At 41.5% G+C, this 20,857-nt stretch overlaps 1 protein-coding gene across 1 annotated transcript in view; it reads right to left on the bottom strand.

Moving 5' to 3' along the window:
• LOC137332880 (succinate--CoA ligase [ADP-forming] subunit beta, mitochondrial-like) overlaps nucleotides 1-20,857 on the bottom strand; it is a 79,418-nt gene that overhangs the window by 43,455 nt on the left and 15,106 nt on the right. The window contains exon 4 of the mRNA XM_067996861.1: nucleotides 5,682-5,844. Coding sequence (XP_067852962.1) covers nucleotides 5,682-5,844 — 163 coding nt within the window. The remainder of the gene's footprint in view (nucleotides 1-5,681; nucleotides 5,845-20,857) is intronic.

The following is a 20,857-nucleotide window of genomic DNA, read 5'->3' as shown; positions in this document are numbered from 1 at the left end:
AGCAAAGTGAGGGATGTCGATGTTAAAATCAGCAGAACACTGTTTAGGCATCCAGTGGAACAATAAGCATTCTCAGATTAGTATAGCATGGTAAGATGCAGAATAAAACTCCCATTGCTCTGACTAAATCAGCACTCCACCCACCAATTATATTTGTAGTCCTTAAGGGTACATATACAGAGACCAGTAGCTGCAGTTCAGCTGCTTGGCTCCTGCCTTGCTGAAATTTAAAAATGCTGTTTAGAAGACAGCTGTGTGCATAGCAGGTTACACACAGGGGCTGAACTCTCTCCCAACATTTAAATGTTTAGAGAGCAGTAAGAGGCAAACCCCTGCTTTCTAAAACAATACGTTTTAAGTTGAGGTACTGTAGGTTTAAAAACTGCCCCCCGGAGATTTAACAGACTCCTCTCTCCCCCCCCCCCCCCACCGAGCACTTTGTGAACCAGGCAGAGGCAAAACGGCAATGTGGCAATGCAGTGCTCCACCCTGCTTTACAAACTTCTCACTCATTGAGGACTGCTTCCTGAACAGATTGTACTTCGTTTTTGGGAGGATAGTGAATTCTTCCAGAATTCGTCATCCAAAATAATTTGTCCTGTTAAGTTGCATGCCACAGTACAATATCCCATGAGCTGCTTTGCCAAAGAACCATAAAACATATTAGGTGTAGCAGAAGTTGGTAGATACTAATCTAATCAAGATTCAGTGGATAAACAAACCAGAAGAACACACAGCAGTAAGTGATGGGATTATGACTTGTGATCCACTCAATAACATATCTACTTTGACAAATACACACAGTTTATCTTTCTGCTTTATATGATAGACTCCTAAATTAAATGTGATGGACACACAATAGGAAAAAATTGTCAAGAGTATCCCTGTGGATTACAGTTGTTCAGAAAATATCTTAGATATTTAAGGGAAATGTCTGTTGTGGGCAACTTCAGCACAAAGGTACATCTTTCAGCTACATATAATTTCAAAAACTAAGCAAATATCTGTTCCCTTTTGGGGGACAGCTTTTCATTGTTGAACATGTCACATTTTGCACCCCGTCTTGCACTTGCCAGCTTGACCAGAGATGAGTGATATATCCAGGGGATAGTCTAATTCAGAAATTGGTACATTGGACCTGGATACAAATCTGGAGGTGCCCAAGTACTGAATGATTACACAGCGGTACCCAACCACGATTACTTGATTTGGCAACTCTAAATTGGCATCCAGATTGTTCCAAAGTGTCAGTTTCTGGTTTAGTCTATGAATCATTCTCAAGAATAATTCCCAGCTTAAAAAACCTTAGTTACTCAAAAGAGGTTTAAAAAGCTGGGGCTATACACTTTCGAGATGTGAGATTTAGGGGTGATTTAATAGATGAATAGAAGATATATTAAATAGTTAAAAGGAATAGATTGTGTTCCTATTGACACATTATTGGGGAAGACATGGGACCATGTGTATAAGTTACACCAGGATGGGGCTTGGTTAGAAGTTAGACAGTTTTTCTTTTCCCAGAGGATAGTAGATCTTTGGAACAAGTTGTTGGCTCATGCGGTGAATGCTGACTCTCTGCACACCCTCAAAGAAGAGCTGGACCGGTTCCTGCCTGGGGTGGCGATCACATCTCTTATAATAGGCAATATAAGCATAGTCAATGTGGTCTCCTACTAGTTTTCAACTACCAAAGGTCGGAGAGGAATTTTCCAGTATTCCCCCCCCCCCCAACCAAAATTGGCCCCTGGGTTTTATCTGCTTGTGCCTCTCCCAGGAGATTATAAGACTGATTTTAAATCCCAAGAACGGGTGGGTTGGAGCAGGTGGGAGTTCAAAACAGTTGTTTTTTCGGATCGCAACTGCAAAGTTTTTGGACTTGGCATTCTCACGGAAATAAAGCCAGGTTGTGGTCGCGACCCAAAAAACAACTGTTTTCGACCCCCAACAGCCCCCAATCCACCTGTTCTTGGGGTTTAAAGTCATCTCCTATATGTCTGCTAGTGGATCGGCAGTGTCTAATCATAATGCTTCATGCATCATGGCTGTGTGGGGCAGGCTTGATCGACCAGATGGTCTTCTCCTGTCTGTCATTTTCTTATTTTCATGTGTAAGTTGCTGATGGATACTTCCACAACCCGAGAGTTTATACCCATCAGGAAAGACTGAACAGGCTGGGGCTCTATTCTCTAGAAAAGAGCAGACTGAGGGGTGACCTGATAGAGGTGTTCAAGATTATGAAAGGGTTTTATAGGGTAGACATAGCAATGATGTTAACACTTGCAGGGGAGACCAGAACCAGGGGCCATAAATATCAGATAGTCACTAATAAATCCAATGGGGAATTCAGGAGAAACTTCTTTACCCAGAGAGTGGTTGGAATGTGGAACTCCCTACCACAAGGAGTAGTTGAGGCAACTAGCAAATATGCTTTTAAGGGGAAGCTAGATAAACACATGAGGGAGAAAGGAATAGAAAGATATGCTGATTGGATTAGATGAAGTAGGGAGGGAGGAGGCTCATGTGGAGTATAAACACCGGCATGGACCTGTTGGGCCAAATGGCCTGATTCTGTGCTGTACATTCTATGTAACCTGCATAAGACAAGCTCCAATGAGTAACCTGCTGCAAATAAGATCCAAATGAGGACCCTAACTGCAATTTTGAGGCACAAACAGGCAGTGTGTGTGCCGTGCACACTCCGCTCATTTGTACCAGACACTGAGCGGCCTAACCAGTGGTCCTTAAAGGGACTGCTGGAGGCTGCTCAGAAAACGGCTGAAATTTCTTTTTAACTTTTATTTTTGTAGGGCCAGTATGAGGCTCCTCCTAGGCCCACAAAGAACACTCCAGCCCGCTGCTGGCCCATGCGAAAGCCCCTCATCTCCTTCCCTCAAAGTGGCTCAGGCCTCAGAGCAGTAACGAGGCTCCCTCTGCCACCCACTTGTGCACCTCACATCAAAATTGCTCCTACTATAATTCTGCAAGTATCCAACAGCATTTCTTTGCATAAAATTTCATTTATCTGCCCAATCTATTAACCTGCCTATATCCTCCTGAAGTCACTTAGTCCTCTTCAATTGATTACACTCCCTATTTTCCTGTCCTCTGCAAATCTTGATTTTGTACCAAGTGAAAACTTTGTGCAATAAGAGCAATGGTCCTACACTGACCCCTGGGGGACTCCACTGTTTACATACATTGAGTGCAAAAAACATCCATTAACCACCCTTTTCTGCTTTCTGTCCTTTAACCAACTTCCTATCCATTCTGCCACATTTGAACCTCAACCCAGTCTGGCCTGCATTTGACTGCAGTCCCACATATAGGAACAGGAGTAAGCCAATCAGCCCCTCGAGCCTGTTCCGACATTCAATTCGATCATGGGTGATCTGGATGGGTACGAGGCGGATGAAATTTAACGCAGAAAAATGCGAAGTGATACATTTTGGTAGGAAGAACGGGGAGAGGCAATATAAACTAGAGGGCACAACTCAAAGGGGTACAGGAACAGAGAGATCTGGGGGTTTATGTGCACAAATTGTTGAAGGTGGCAGGGCAGGTTGAGAAAGTGGTTAAAAAAGCATACGGGACCCTAAGGCTTTATAAATAAAGAGAGTACAAAAGTATGGAAGTCATAATGAACCTTTATAAAACACTAGTTTGGGCACAACTGGAGAATTGTATCCAGTTCTGGGCACCGCACTTCAGGAAAGATGTGAAGGCCTTACAGAGAGTGCAGAAGAGATTTACTAGAACAATTCCAGGGATGAGGGACTTTAGTTATGTGGATAGACTGGAGAAGTTGGGGTTGTTCTCCTCGGAACAGAGATGGTTGTGAGGAGATTTGATAGAGGTATTCAAAATCATGAAGGGTCTAGACAGAGTAGATAGAGAGAAACGGTTCCCATTGGTGGCAGGGTCAAGGACCAGAGGGCATAGATTTAAGGTGATTGGCAAAAGAACCAAAGGTGACATGAGGAAAAACTTTTTTACACAGCAAGTGGTTAAGACCTGAAATGCACTGCCCTAGGGAGTGGTGGAGGCAGATTCATTCATGGCCTTCAAAAGGGAACTGGATAAGTACTTGAAAGGAAAAAAATTGCAGGGCTATGGGGATAGGATGGGGAAGTGGGACTAGCTGGATTGCTCTTGCATTGAGCCGGCACGGACTCGATGGGCTGAATGGCCTCCTTCCGTGCTGTGACCTTTCTATGATTCCCTTTATTGCCACATGTCCTAACTTTATCAACAAGGTTCCTATGTGGCATCTTATCAAGCACTTTTTTTTTGAAAATCCTTATACACAACATCCATTGCATCTTCTTTATCATTACACTCCATTATTTTCTCAAATGAACATTACTAACTTTGTCAGACACAATTTGTACCATGCTAGCTGGTCTTAATTAATCCATGTTTTTCTAAGTGATAAATTTAGCCCATTTTATGGCTTTAGGAGGCTCACCAACTATCACCTTAAGACTGACTGGCCCATTGTTACCTTGTTTAACCCTTTCTCTCTTCTTAAAACAGAAGTGTTACATTGGCAACCCTCCAGTACTCTGGTACAACTTCCATATCCAGGGATGTTTGAAAGACTGATCAAAGCCTCTGCTGTTTCCTCTCTGACATCCTGAGCATTCTAACAGGCATGCTATTAATTGCTCCATTTCTTCCTTGATTCCCATAAACACTCTTCTGTGAAAACCAAGGAAAAGTACTCATTTAGCATCTCTGCTACTGATTTATCCTCCAGGAGAATATTTCCTTTTTCATCCTAAATCAGTCCCACTCTTTCCTGAGATATTCATTAACTTTTTATGTGTTTATAAAATCCTTGACTATTGCCTTTACATTACCTGCCAGTCTTTCTACACACTCTCTCAGCATCTCTAATTTCTTTTTTTGCTGTGTCTCTTTTTCAGTACTCGGCTTATTCTTTTCTGTTATTAGCCCTAGATTTGTTACGCGCCTCTAAGTCTCATCTTAACCTGAATTTCTCCACTCATCCAACTCCAGCAACCCTTACACACTCCAACAGAAATCCATGCTAAAGAAACTGGACAACTTGTGGTCCTAAACAAAATGTGAGACAACACCCTCTGAAGGTTTGCTTCCATCAAATTTATTCCCTCAATGAGCGAAGCAAAAAACTGTACACTGGCTTAAAAATCTCGTAATTTTTTTGACAATGGATCAATTCAACAAGGCAGAGACACTTTTTCAGATATCCATATCTTTCGGTTTCATTTGGTTCATCAGGCTCAGGGGAAAATGGATCACCCAATGTGGCATTGTGTTATATTGATCAGGGTGGTCCCAGGTTTGATCCTTAATCTATGCAGGATTAGCTGACCTCAACCAGGATGGTGATGGAATCACTACAACTGGACTCAGCACTCCTAGGATATAAATCAGGCAGGAGGTTCCACTCATGATCCACATGCAGTGACCTATGATGTAAAGTGCCCTTGAGTAGATGTTAGGTAGGGGTTGTGTAGTTTGATGACACTCATTGTGCCATCACACACAGGAAGATTTCACTTGGATAAGGATACCAGCAACAGTCAAGTCTTCAGAACGAGAGAGATAAACATTTGATGGAAAACATTGGTCCATTAAAATCTACATTGAAATTTAACAGCAACAAACCTAAACTATGAAATTTCTTATTTACTCACTTGAGACGACCTGTCCATTGTGATAGCAAAATAGTACTCTCTTCTTGGATACCTGCGCTCACAGATAAACACCTGGTTACATATCCTCCCTTTCTCTCCGGTTTGTTTGGTGACTAGTTTTCTCCCAATCATCCTTGAAGCAATATCCCGGACTTCCTCTGGGCTGCAAAAGAATTCATGTTTTACAGAACGGCCCAGCAATAAAACAAAACCAAAACTGACAGTTATGGACACAAAAAATAAGTTTTTTCCCCCCTTCATAACTCGTATGTTTATGGCATCATCATATGAGATTTGAAACATCCTAAAACAATTCAAGCTAAGTAAGCAGCCATAAACTGTAATTTCACAGCACTGACAGGTGCCAGGAGTTTGGAGAACGGAAGAACGGATGTGTGATCCATTGCGGAACAGACTGTTCCTGTGAAGGTGGCATTTAAGCAGTGCTGATTAGGGTAACAGATATTTCAGTGCCTTCTTTTTGTTTTACAATTGACAAAATTTGAAGGGCTAGGGCACTGCCTAGGTTGAAAAGTCTGGTAGAAAACCTGACAAGTCAAAAGTAGTATTACGGTGATGCCAAAACGTGGGCTCTAAAACCTTTCATAATACAAAAAAGGAATCTTACAACACCAGGTTATAGTCCAACAAATTTATTTTAAAATCACAAGCTTTCGGAGATTATCCCCTTCATCTGACGAAGGGGATAATCTCCGAAAGCTTGTGATTTTAAAATAAATTTGTTGGACTATAACCTGGTGTTGTAAGATTCCTTATATTTGTCCACCCCAGTCCATCACCGGCATCTCCACATCATGGCTACTACAAAAAAGGAATACAGGGGTAGCAAAGGAGTTCCACAAAATGAGTTGAAAAGGAAAAGGTGCAATGAATGTGCAGTTCAACACAGTCAGCATACAGGAAGGAGAAAGTAAGTGCCATTTAGAACATTTGGTTCTCTCACATTCCAGGTACGGTAATGTGGTGGTTATCGAACTGAACTAGCAACCTAGAAGCAGTGAGTTCAAATCCCACCATGGCAACTCAATTCAATAAATCTGGGCTAGTACCAGGAAAAACAACAGTGAAACCTGCAGGTTTGTTCTGAAAACTCAACTGGTTTACTAATGTCCTTCATAGAATCATAGAAATTTACAACACTGAAGGAGGCCATTCAGCCTATCGTGTCTGTGCTGGGCAAAAAAGAGCCATCCAGCTTAATCTCACTTTCCAGCACTTGGTCCGTAGCCCTGTAGGTCACGGCACTTCAAGTACACATCCAAGTACTTTTAAAAATGCGATGAAGGTTTCTGCCTCTGCCACCCTTTCAGGCAGTGAGTTCCAGACCCCCACCACCCTCTGGGTGAAAGAATTTCTCCTCAGCTCCCCCTAATCCTTTTACCAATTACTTCAAATCTAAAGGAAGCCTGCCACCGCAACTCAGCCTGGCCTACAAGTGGTTGACTCAATGCTTTCTGAAATAGCCTAGCAAGCCACCCAGTTGCAAAACAAATAGTTGCAAAGTTCAACAATAATAAAATCGGACAGGCCAATCATCAATGACCCAGACATAGGACAGAAAAAGACTGTAAGCCCAGGTGACTCTGCAAAGTGTTCCTTGCTAACATCTGGGAACTAGTGCCAAAGTTGAGAACTGGTCCACAGACTAGCAAGCAACAGCTTAACATAGGATATGCTTCTGTGAGTATGACTATCAATGACTATCAGCTAACATCACAGACGCCATCACTATCCTAGGGCCAAGCCCTGTCCCGCAGCAGGATAGACACACCAGAAACGGGGACAGTAGTATACAGTTGGGTGGCTATGGCCCTGGAAGTCCTCAACATTAACTCTGGAAATGAAGTCTCATGGCTTCGGATCAAAGAATGCCAAAGATACTTGCTGTTAATCACCATCTACTGACACCTCCCCCCAACCTTCAAGTGAGGAATCAATACTCCTCCATGTTGGACTCCACTTGGAAGAAGCACTAAGGAAAGTGTGACTGCTTGACTGGGCCTGCATCAGGTGGTGAGGGAACCACTTGCCTGGATGGGTGCAGCCGCAACACAAGAAGCTCAATGTCAGCAAGGACACTTGATCGGCACCGCTGCCACTAGACTCAATATCCTTTGTTAATACAGAATTTGGTAGTATATTCACAGAATCACATGAATTACAGCACAGCAGGCCGCTGTCTTATTAAGTCTGTGCTACTGGTAACTCTTCAACTGGGCCAATCTACTCCAATCCCACCTGTTCATTCCCTTTTTATTCTCTTACTCTTAAAACACTTATTGACGTCGGTTTTAAATTATGCTTAATTTTATCTCATTCAAGGGGATCTCTCACCTGCTGCATCGATTCTTATAGCTTTTCTCCTTGGCACGAACCCAGTTGCTTCAATTTATTTTCTAAAGTAACAGTTTGACAACATTTACTGCTATAATCAGTGACAGTAATTGATTTCTGAGAAAACACGCTCAAAATGCTTCAAATTAAACATATGAAAACTGAAAATAACTTGAGCCTCCAGGTAACCACCAATTCTACCCCCTCAATCAGAAAGTTGTTTGATTTGGAAGAATCCGTTTGTTTTATTCTGGATAGGGTCATGTCATTTATAGGTCCCTGGCTCAAGCAACTCAGTCGATCAGAGTGTAATGAGCCATCCGCAATGGTTGCACACGTATAATTGAAAATGGTGAGTATTATGCAGCAAAGGGGGGAAAGAAGAAAAAAAAATCAGAGGGGAAGGGAGGATAAAGATAATAAAGAAAAGGAGAAAAAAAACCACACACTATTAACGGTACAATGAGTGGAGAGAATTATGTGCATTACTCGAAGATCAGACAACCCTAATGCTTAAGCACAGAACTTTGTTTCATGTCAACATTGTGGCTTACAACCCATCTCTAGAGCAATAACCGTTTATTTCAATAATTACAGAAAATGCTATGGGGGACTGTAGCTTTTTCCAAAAGGTTGACATGATGTCTCATCTGAAAGCCTTGTTATTAAAAGAACTAAACAAGAAATTATTAAAATGTCAACGTCACAGAAAATGACTCCTTAGTTTTACTACAGGAAAGTCCCACAATTCGGTCAGCACTGAAATCTAAATAGAAATGACAGAATACTAACGGCTCTTAAATATATGGTGACCTACTAACCAAAAGTACTTGCCTCATCACTATAAACAACAACAACTACTTGCATTTATATAATGCCTTTAATGTAGTAAAACGTCCCAAGGCACTTCACAGGAGCATTATCAAACAAAATTTGACACCGAGCCACGTAAGGAGATATTAGGACAGGCGACCAAAAGCTTGGTCAAAGAGGTAAGTTTTAAGGAACGTTTTAAAGGGTAGAGAGCGGAGAGGTTTGGGGAGGGAATTCCAGAGTTTGGGGCCTAGGCAGCTGAAGGCACGGCTGCCAATGGCGGAGCGATTAAAATTGGGGATGCGCAAGAGGCAAGAATCGGAGGAGCGCAGAGATCGAGGAGGGTTGTAGGACTGGAGGAGGTTACAGAGACAGGGAGGGCGAGGCCATGGAGGGATCTGAAAACAAGGATCAGAACTTTAAAAATCGAGGCGTTCCCGAGCCGGAAGCCAATGTGGGTCGGCGAGCACAGGGGTGATGGATGAACGGGACTTGGTGCGAGTTCGGATACTCTGACCACTAACAAATACAGAATCAACTTCATGAATGAAGCAGACGCAAGTGATTTTGTAATCAATGTATGATATAAAATATATCAGGACTATTTGATGGCAATTTTATTTTACTCCACCTATTGTAAACACAAAGCAAGCTTGAATAATTTCCACTTACATGAAGCAATTTTCACTTTCATTCAAAAGGTTTTGTCCACTATCTTGAAAATCTCATTTGCAGAAGCTAGTTTGAAATTACACTGAGGTACAGTTTTAATTGCCAGGTTTTTCATGCATCTAGTGTAAATTTCTAGCGCAGCAACATGTCAGCATTCTAAGATTAGGAAAACATAAAAATTAGCAGTAATGTTGGCAACATCGTAAACGCTAGCAATAGGGACAATTTCCCAGTTTCAAATCCTTCCAGAATTTGACAATTTTAAAATATACTTAGTACGGTAGTGTAGTGGTTTTATTACTTTATTACTGGACTAGTAATCTGGCGGCCTGGATTGATAGGCGTTCAAATCTCACAATGGCAATTTGAGAATTTGAATTCAGTTTTTTATTTTAAAAAAAAATCTAGAAATAAAAAGCTGGTATCAGTAAAAGTGACCATGAAGCTGTCAGATTATCATTAAAAAATCCCATTGGTTCACTAATGTCCTTCAGGGAAGGAAACCTGCAGTTCTTACTCATTCTTATGTAACTCCAGTCCCACCCCAGTGTGAGACTGCTCTTTGAAGTGACCATTTAGTTGTTTCAAACTGCTAAGCACCTTCACCACACGGACTGCAGCAGTTCAAGGCGGCCCACCACTACCTTCTCAGAGCAACTAGGGATGGGCAATAAAAGATTAGGTTACTAACAGGCTATTGAAGTGAAATTATTAAAATATATTATTTTACTTTACGGACAGAATTGGTAAAGAAATCCCTGAATAAGTTATGCAAATCAAAGCCTAATACAACAATAGTGCCTTTAACTTGGAAAAATGTCCCATGGTGTTTCACAGACAAAAATGGGCATCCAGTCAGAGAAAGAGATATTAGTGGAGGTGACTAAAAGCTTGGCCAAAGAAGTGGGTTTTTAAAGAGGGTCTTAAAGGAGGAGAGAGAGTTCAAGAGGTTTAAGGGAGGGAATTCCAGAGCTTAGGGCCTAGACAGCTGAAGCCTCAGCTGCCAATGATGGCACGAAGACAGTGGGGGATATACAAGAGCCCAGAGTCAGAGGAACAGAGAGTTCTCAGAGGGAGTTTCACAAACAGCAGGAAAACAAGACATCTGACTTGTGATTAGCACTACAAAAGTGAATAGTGTGTTACATCAGCAAACGTAGCTCCAATTCTGTTCAATACCACTCACTGACTGCCAGTAATTGGGTTCGATAACAATGGAGTACCATTTAATTGTAAGCATTTGTTACATCCCCACCCGGTGGAAAAACTAGATATTACAGCAGACTGAAGGTTGAGCTGAAACTGGTGGAAGTAAAGCCCCTTTACTAAAGTTTAAGTGCCGAGGTGCCCCTCTAGGCTGCCTTTAAATTTCAAATATCAGAAAAACCCAACAGTCTACTCCAGTGGCCCAGCTGGCAAATTCTCCACCCAATGTGACACTAAGCCAAACAGAAAAAAAAATCCACAGCTCCATCCTCAGTCTGTGCAGGGTTAGTGCTAGAATGGCCATAACACATCTGGTTGTGGGGAGAGGGGGGAAATTCAGCCAGGGTTTTCACTTACATTGCTAATTGGCAATACTTGTTGGAGAAAACATGCCCAATTTTGGGCAGAATTGGGCTCAGCTGTGATGCCACTGCATCTAGGATCATGCATAAGATTCCATGGGTGGCGAGAGCCACCCATGGAATCTTACCCCAGCATAAGTCAGAACCTTCAAGAGAAGAGGAGCAAACACTGAAGGGGCAAAAAAAGAAAAATAGCTTTCTTCCCACATTAAAAAAAATCTCAGCATTCGGACGCTAGTAGTCAGAGCTCTACGTGCATGATCTAAGAATGCAAGCGCCTAGCTTTGCTTTGTTTGATCAGAGAGCAGGGCAGTATAAATCGGTCCTTTCCCCTCGCATCATTCTCAAAGGAATGCCACCCTGCAGTATTACAGGAAGATAAGAAAAATCAAAATCTAAGTACAAGTCATCTGTGGCATCCCTCGTGATGGGACTGGAAATGAGCCTGCCTGACTATGACAGGGAAGCTAGATTGACTTGCTGCTTAGAAAACCTGCCCACAATCAACACTTTCAGGAGATGGGGGAATGAGAGAATATTAGCATGGTTAAAAAAGATTACCCACAACTCTTGTGCCTTATAAGTCAACCCTTTTCTTTCAGGAACCCTAAGTTTAGATTACAGATCTTCGAAGACTGCACACTTTCACCTTTTGGAGAAACAGTATTCTGCAAGCTCCCACAGCTGAAAAAGCACAAAGTTAAAAGAAGCATATTTTGTTATGAATTGTAAATCTCACATGAATTACAAGTAATAACCTGAATAATCAATGGTTATCTATTAATAATCCTCTGGTACCAGACGGAGAGGGTTGATGAGGGCAGTGCAGTTGGTGTGTATATGAACTTTCAAAAGGCATTTGATAAAGTACCACGTAATAGGCTTGATAGCAAAATTAAAGCCCATGGGATTAAAGGGACAGTGGCAGTGTGGGTACAAAATTGGCTAAGGGACAGAAAGCAGAGAGTAGTGGTAAATGGTTGTTTTTCAGACTGGAGGGAAGTATACAGTGGTGTTCTCCAGGGGTCAGTATTAGGATCACTGCTTTTATTGATATATATTAATGAACCTGGACTTGGCTATGGAGGGTATAATTTCTAAGTTTGCAGATGACATGAAACTTGGAAATGTAGTAAACAATGTGGAGGATAGTGACAGACTTCAGGAGGACATAGACAAACTGGTGAAATGGGCAGACACATACATAGCAGATGAAATTTAACATAGAAAAGTGTGAAGTGATACATTTTGGTAGGAAGAATGAGAGGCAATATAAACTAAATGGTACAATTACAAAGGGGTACAGGAACAGAGAGACCTGGGGGTGCACATAAACAAATCTTTGAAGGTGGCAGGACAAGTTGAGAAGTCTGTTAAAGAAAAGCATATGGGATCCTAGGCTTTATTAACAGAGGCACAGAGTACAAAAGCAAGGAAGTTATGCCAAACCTTAATAAAGCAGTGGTTAGGCTCAGCTGGAGTATTATGTTCAATTCTTAGGAAGAATGTCAAGGCTTTAGAGATTTACTAGAATGGTACTAGGGATGAGGGACTTCAGTTATGTGGAGAGACTGGAGAAGCTGGGGTTGTTCTCTTTAGAACAGAGAAGCTGAAGGGGAGATTTGACAGAGGTGTTCAAAATCATAAACTGTTTTGATAGAGTAAACAAGGAGAACTGTTTCCAGTGGCAGATGGGTTGGTAACCAGAGGACACAGGTTTAAAGTGATCTGCAAAACAGCCAGAGACGACATGAGGAAACATTTTTTTTTTAAACGCAGCAAGTTGAAATGATCTGGAATGCGCTGCCTGAAGGGGTGGTGGAAGCAGATTCAATAGTAACTTTCAAAGGGGATTTGTACTGGATAAAAGTATTGGATAAATACTTGAAGGGAAAAATTTACAGGGCAATCGGGAAAGAGCAGGGGAATGGGACTAATGGGATAGCTCTTTCAAAGACCCGGCACAGGCATGATGGGCCGAATGGCCTACTCCGGTGCTGTACCGATTATAATACTATGTTACAGGGAATATTCAATCCCACACCTGAAGGGTTCACATTACGGAGATTGTGGAACTATTACTATACTGGCTTTATTTGACAGCATGTCGTAATAATTTTCTCAAAACAGTACTAGGCTGTTCAGTGGTAGGTCAATATTAATGGTATAGATGGCTCATTCTATCCTTTCTCTATTTCACAATATTTAATATATAATATAAAGAAACAGTAAACACAAAACAAGTCACAGCTCACTGCCAACTGAAGACTCAAATGCCACATTATACTGTAGCATCGACATTGAACTGGGATGTGTGGGCCATAAATCAAGACTTTTAAATTGGACCAAGTGTTCATTTCTGGGACCTCGTTTTTGAAATCCTACTGAAAACCCTGTCACTGAGCAATACAGGTAGAACACAGAGGGTTACTCAACAGTGCAAGTAATATTCAAGTCTTGTTAGATGTGCGCGTTGGTTATATCTCATACTCATGTGCTTTCAATTTATTATTGAACTTGTAAACCAATTTATGTGGACCAGCCACATAGATACTGTGGCTACAAGAGCAGGTCAGAGGCTGAGTATTCTGCAGCGAGTGACTCACCTCCTGACTCCCCAAAGCCTTTCCACCATCTACATGGCACAAGTCAGGAGCATGGTGGAATACTCTCCACTTGCCTGGATGAGTGCAGCTCCAACAACACTCAAGAAGCTCGACACCATCCAGGACAAAGCAGCCCGCTTGACTGGCACCCCATCCACCACCCTAAACATTCACTCCCTTCACCACCTGCGCACTGTGGCTGCAGTGTGTACCATCCACAGGATGCACTGCAGCAACTCGCCAAGGCTTCTTCGACAGCACCTCCCAAACCCGCGACCTCTACCACCTAGGACAAGAGCAGCAGGCACATGGGAACAACACCACCTGCACGTTCCCCTCCAAGTCACACACCATCCCGACTTGGAAATATATCGCTGTTCCTTCATCGTCGCTGGGTCAAAATGCTGGAACGCCCTTCCTAATAGCACAGTGGGAGAACCTTCACCACACGGACTGCAGCGGTTCAAGGCGGCAGCTCACCACCACCTTCTCAAGGGCAATTAAGGATGGGCAATAAATGCTGGCCTCGCCAGCGATGCCCACATCCCATGAATGAATAAAAAAAAACTTGCCTGGATGAATGCAGCTCCAACATTCAAGAAGCTCGACATCATCCAGGACAAAGCAGTCCGCTTGATTAGCGCCCCATCCACCACCGGTGCACTGTGGCTGCAGTGTGTACCATCTACAAGATGCACTGCAGCAACTCACCAAGGCTTCTTCGATAGCACCTCCCAAACCCACGATTCTACCATCTAGAAGGACAACGGCAGCAGGCGCATGGGAACATCACCTGCACGTTCCCCTCCAAGTCATACGCCATCCCGACTTGGAAACATATCGCCGTTCCTTCATCGTCACTGGGTCAAAATCCTGAAACTCCCTACCTAACAGCACTGTGGGAGAACCTTCACCACACAGACTGCGGCGGTTCAAGGCAGTGGCTCACCACCTTCTCAAGGGCAATTAGGGATGGGCAATAAATGTTGGACTTACCAGCAACACCCATATCCTATGAATGAATTTAAAACATTTTTTAAATTAAAATTTTCTGTAAAGTGTGCCATCGGAGACATTTGAGGTATGGTTATAAATTGTAAGTGGTGTTTGGTATTGCCCCGCAAAAGAGCAACAATAGTGTCAGACCCCTACTATACAAGTGGGGGCCTGGCTGTCCCCTCCCCTAACCAGCTGAACCCCGTCGACCACTTTCAAGCTACCTTGATATCCCCTCACCCCCCAGTTGTGGATTGTTCCCAGCATGCGCTCAACTGTGCCAACAACCCTAACGTACCAATGTATTTGTGCAAGGGCAAAACCACAGCCACTTCGAATATATGTATGTTTTACTGAACAAAAGTCACCAATTTAGAATTATTTTAGTGACAGAATTTTAAAAATACATCAAGATTGAGATTTCTGCTAACCCTTGGCAGTCCTGTCAAAGAATCTGATTAGGGTTGCTGTCGACATTAATCTTTCAGCACAATTCTAGTGGTCCTGACTGCGGACATATTTAAGACGGCGAGTCTTAATAACTGCAAGAAAAACAAACAAAAGTACATCATGCCTCTATATTAACACCGGTTTGATTAAGGACAAGTAGACATTGCTTTTGAGTAACCAAATTCTGCTCTGTTTTTGGTCACGCAGACAAGTTGCCCCAGAACGCATACTGAAGAATTAAAAGTGTTGCTGGTTTTAGTAGGTAAAGCACATGTAAATGTCCTAAATCCTGCTCCCAGATCAAGTTGTAAAAAATTGGTAAACAAATACCACAAAATTTATTCCCCTCTTAGAACTCTTTCCAGGTCAACTTACGCATCATTGGAATTATTAATTGCTACATGACTTTTGCTAAATGCCCTACTGAGCTCACATTAACTACTTTGAGAAGCAAATCTAAACTATCAGACACCCAACAATGGCTGGTTGAACACAAGAGATTAGGAGTTTCAAATGGCAGGTTTTCATAACGTCACACTAAATCTGGGTAAAAAGCATTTCCTCTGTCAACTTATAACATTAACAGGGACTGTTAGATCAGCTGGACTAAAAAAGTTACTGCATGCAAAGTCCACTAGTTTTCAGAATAATAGTGTAAGAATCAAGTCCACATTCAGCTGAGATCGACTTTTAAGGCATGGGCCACATGTTCAGTCTTTTCTGCCACCTAGTGGCATTTTAAGGAGTTAAAAAATACAGCTGAAAATCTGATGCTTTAATCAAGAACTTTACAAAATCCCTGATCAGTTGACCTAATCGCAGAGTTCAGCCATCTGTTTGGTGAAGTTTAGGCAAACATAAAGCCTTGTACAACAGTTTGGAGATTGAATTGTTTTTATCCGAATAAAATCATAAATAAATTGTCACCTTCGATGTCAAAACCCGCAAGATTAAAGTGACATCATAACTGGTTGATGGAAGACCCTGAATAATGGAGCAAATAAACTTCTCAGAGAAAATAGAGCAAGAAAAATTATCGGGGTAAAACCGAAGCTGAATCACACTTCCTTTTTAGCACATTAATGTAATGTCACCGTGGTACTAAGCCACACAAACATGGGAAATCTCAAGGTTAATGCTCAGTTTGTGCTGATTTCTGGGGTACTACCATTGACTTCAGGGCACCTGACCACAGAAGGGAAAATTAGCCAGAATTCTCGCTTTGGATCATTATCCCAGTGATCCCTGCTGAAAAGTGCACATTTATGAACATTTGGTAAAAACAGGTGTTATAAATTCCAGGTCTGCTCTATTCTCTTGGGTTGTGTCACCAGTCCCTCCCATAAGTAGATCCCATGTCCTTTACAATCAGGAGTTTGTGGTTACTGTCCAAGATCTAGTCCTAAGACAGCATGACTCGATACTGTGACACTGAAACACCCCATTATGAGAACTAGATACTGTAATCTTGCATGTGCAATACTCCAATATTCCGATAGGTGGACTGATTGAAACTTTAGAGAGACATGGCCAAATGTAAATTAACAAGCTGGCTTATTTTACAATTGTTAGTGAATGGGCATTTTAATAAATCACACCAAACTTCAACAGAATTTCAGTATCATTTCTCAAAGAAAATAATGCCATAGCAACACTGACTGATATCAAATTTGGTAATCACGCCGGTGGTGTGGGAAGCAGAAAGAATGTCATAATGATGTAGAAAGGAGCATACTTCGGATAGTGGTGCTGAGGTCAGAGGGAGCTATACCCTGCAACGAACTGCACAACACCTGATCGGGAAGTGATTTATACTGACACCCGATACCCGGCATTTAAAATACTCCATTCCCAAGCAGCATCATTCCTCACCTTGATAAGCACACAAAAAACATTTTTGAAAAAAGACATTAGGCTCTATGTAGGTTAAACTGGTGTAACTATAAATCTGTAAGTGAAACTGTTGAGACACAGGCCTCACATGAAAATGGGTATCCTTCCATTGATGTTCCCCTTTTAATAAACTACACATTTAAATAGTATATTTTCTGTAGCTATTGTCAATACTATAACTGCACATATCCATACTATCTAATGCACTGTTTACATTAACTCCATGAAGAAATACGCTTTGAAGTCTTTATTAAGTTATTAAAAGCCCCACACTGCAATTGTGGGGCTTTTAATTAATCCACATAATTAAACTAAGCACCTACACTTAAAACAGCTAAATGTTGCTAGATACCTTGTCACAAAGTAAATGTCTGCAATTCTGGTACTCTTCCTACGCATCTAGGGATTAGGCTAGTTTGCTCCTGTAGGCAGATTCCTAGCTGCTTGCTATGTCATACGCCTCAGATTTGCTCTGCGATGAAGGTCTTGCTGGGTCAGAGAAGGAACTAGAAGTTTGTGATACACATTGCATCATCTTAGATAGTGTTAGGAAGGGTCCTGCCTTCAGTGACGTAGTCTGCAAGGAATGGTGCATCATTGGTTAAGAAGGTTCAACGATTTAAGTTAGCCAGATACCATGAATTTAGGTGTCTGATATTAAGAATAAATTCAGGCTATGGTAATTGCCTGAGGGCAATCACCGCTTGCATTCACATTTTGTAAAAAACTTATCTGTAAACTAGCAAATTTGAATACCATCTTTTCAATGAATTACACATACTTGTAGCTGATTTTTCAGATGTTTTTAAAACATATCTTATATTTTTTTTAAATCACTTGTGCTTAGTGTTTTTCCCTTCTTCCTTTCATCCCTTAGAGATAGTGACTACTACCCACGTTTTAGATTATACCACTTTGTAAGGCTTATAAAATGATTTAACTTACATGAAGCAGTATGACTTCTGCAACATTAACAAATGCATACCCCGATGTCACGCCTCGACACTACAACCACCCAAACTGCAAGACTTTGCTCTGCCAGAGTCTCACTCACCTAACACGAAGTTAGGATTGGAGAACCTTGTGTGGAATCAGTGCATCTGATTCATTGGTTTTAATGACTTGAGGGGAAATAAAAATTGGCAAATCAGCAGGCTGTCCTTAATGCTCGATTGGAGGCCAAAAGTGAACTGGTTGCAATATCTTTGCCAGTTTTCTCAAAATTCAAATGCACCCAAATTCTGACAGTTACAAGGCAAAGTAATTGATGGTCAACATATATTTTTAAACTACATACATCAGTCCTAACAACGTCAAGCTCAAGTGTTGTTATTTGTACTCTGAAAGGAAACGAATTCTTTAGGAGCTCAGAATTATTTTCAGCATCATTTAAAAGTAAGAGTCTGATACAATGAATGCATTATAAAGTCAAATCACTCCACCGTCACGCCACCAGTGCCATTATTTTGAAGTCTAAATGGCAGGGGTATGAAAACTGGCTTAAATGCAGGAAAATGGCAATTCCCATTGATTTCAATCAGTGCCGGTGTTATGATGATTCCTGTCTAACTGTTTTCGGCAAAGGTTATGGCGGAGCGGCACAAAAGCCCCAGGAAAATATAGAGGGGCATAATTAATGGCGCAAGTCACTTACTCCATAATTTCCTCTTTACTTTGCTCCAATCAAGGGTCCCTACAATGTAGATGCATGATTCAAGTCCTCAGGAGAATCTGGGTCATTAAAATCTTTGAGATACAAACAGCAGAAAATCTCTTCCTACATTTTAGTAATATACTTTGGGATTGCTATGTACAATCCTTTTATCCATTTAGTAAATGATTGCCTACTAACTCTCCTGGAAAAGCCTCATCAGGTTATTGCAATTTGAAACTAGGGTTCTAATATATTCTGAGAAACTGTGTAGTCCACTAAGATTTGGTAATCGAGTTACATTTTCAGTCCGACTCACAGGACTATCTTGGGTTAAACTTCTCCAAATATACATTTGATGTAACTTCTGAATGATCTTTGGTAGATCAAGTTTGAAACAGTTTTAGTAAATTTTGTTGCAATACTATAGGCATCACATTTTTAACCACACTGTCTTCATCTTGCAAATAAAGTGTTTTATTTACCAGGGCAGAGTTCTATTAGTCGTCTTTCATTCCAATTGCTCAAGAACCTAAACTGATCCGTTCACCATATAGATTATACTACATTGATTATGGGCCTTAAGCACTCCTCTTGTGCTTGAGCCTCATAAAACCCTGTCCCCTTTAAAAGGTGGGGAAGGAATCCCGTGAGTTGGAGTCTTATATAAGTTGTGCTAGTTAAGGCGAATCTTAGTGTGGTACCATTTTACCTGTAGCAATGTCAAGTTCAACGTGTATACACTACAGGGTTACAGGAAAAACCCCATTATGCAGATGAAAGAGCGATAGTCCATCACTGGTTGTGTTCCTACAATGTCACTTTCAGCACATTACATATAGACTATTTAATACTAGGTGCCAAAGTTAAAAATTTCTTTTCAACGGGCAATAAAAGGCAATAAATTCTGGCCTTTCCAGTGACGCCCACATCCCATGAATGAATTAAAAAAAACTCCGTGTTGATATTTCTCAAGCATTTCTCAGAAAAGCTGATAGTAAAACCTGTATCAGTGTCCAGGATGTTTTTGATTTTATACTTCTATCAAACAACAGTTGCTTTATCTTACCATTGAGATGTTTTGTTTCCAAATTCTGATGGTCATAATAAAGTTGATGGTCTGGTGTAAGGACTAAGTTCATCGTACCATGAAGACCACCCCATACCACAAGATTCGTTTTGGTAATGGGGTGCTAGCCAGGGGAAAGAAAAATCTGGTGCCAAAGCACAAGACCAAATTATGGAAAGTCCCCTGTGGATGAGAATCAGGCAGATATCTAGGCTGCTTTAGAGGAGCATGGTCTCCTCCAGAGCAGAGGGCCAGAAAGCTTTTAAGTTATCTGGAAGCAATAAAGCATTCTCACAGCTTGACAGCAAAGTGGATGTTTCTATTCAGCTTACAATTTGGTTCAAGTCATCATCTTTTTGGACTTCTTTCACATGCTATTTGACTGCTTATGCATCTTCCAGTGTAGAGCACTCAACCCTGGTTACCAATCTTGGATTTACAAGAACAGATATACATGGCCCTTAGGCTTCAATGTGGTTACTAAGATGGACCACTTTACTGTTAAGATCATTTCTATGATCTACTAGGCCTTTTTGAGATGTTTGTACAACATTACAAATATCCTCATGTACATATAAGATTCTGAGGGCGCTTGACAGGGTAGATGCTGAGAGGTTGTTTCCCCTGGCTGGAGAGTCTAGAACTAGAGGGCATAGTTGCAGGATAAGGGGTTGGCCATTTAAGACTGAGATGAGGAGGAATTTCTTCACTCAGAGGGTTGTGAATCTTTAGAATTCTTTACCCCAGAGGGCTGTGGATGCTGAGTTGTTGAGTATATTCAAGTCTGAGATAGATAGATTTTTAGACTCTATGGGAATCAAAGGACATGGGGATTGGGCAGGAAAGTGGAGATGAGGTTGAAGATCAGCCATGATCTGAGTGAATGAGCAGGCTCGAGATAGCCCTATGGCCTACTGCTGCTCCTATTTCTCATGTTCTTATGTTCTCACTTTATGTATCCAGTCTAGAATATTGGCAAGCAGCTGCTTGGCTCTTTAAACCATGAAACTTGTCTTACTGGGTCGATTCTGAAATGATCTGATTTTATGGGGCAAAAAATTCTGAATGCACAATTACTTGCCTGTTTTGCAATTTGATGACGT

This window comes from Heptranchias perlo, chromosome 15 (genome assembly GCF_035084215.1).
Source record: "Heptranchias perlo isolate sHepPer1 chromosome 15, sHepPer1.hap1, whole genome shotgun sequence".
Taxonomy (NCBI): Eukaryota; Metazoa; Chordata; class Chondrichthyes; order Hexanchiformes; family Hexanchidae; genus Heptranchias; species Heptranchias perlo.
Note: the sequence above shows the minus strand (reverse complement) of the source record. Positions and strands in the feature narration are given on the sequence as shown.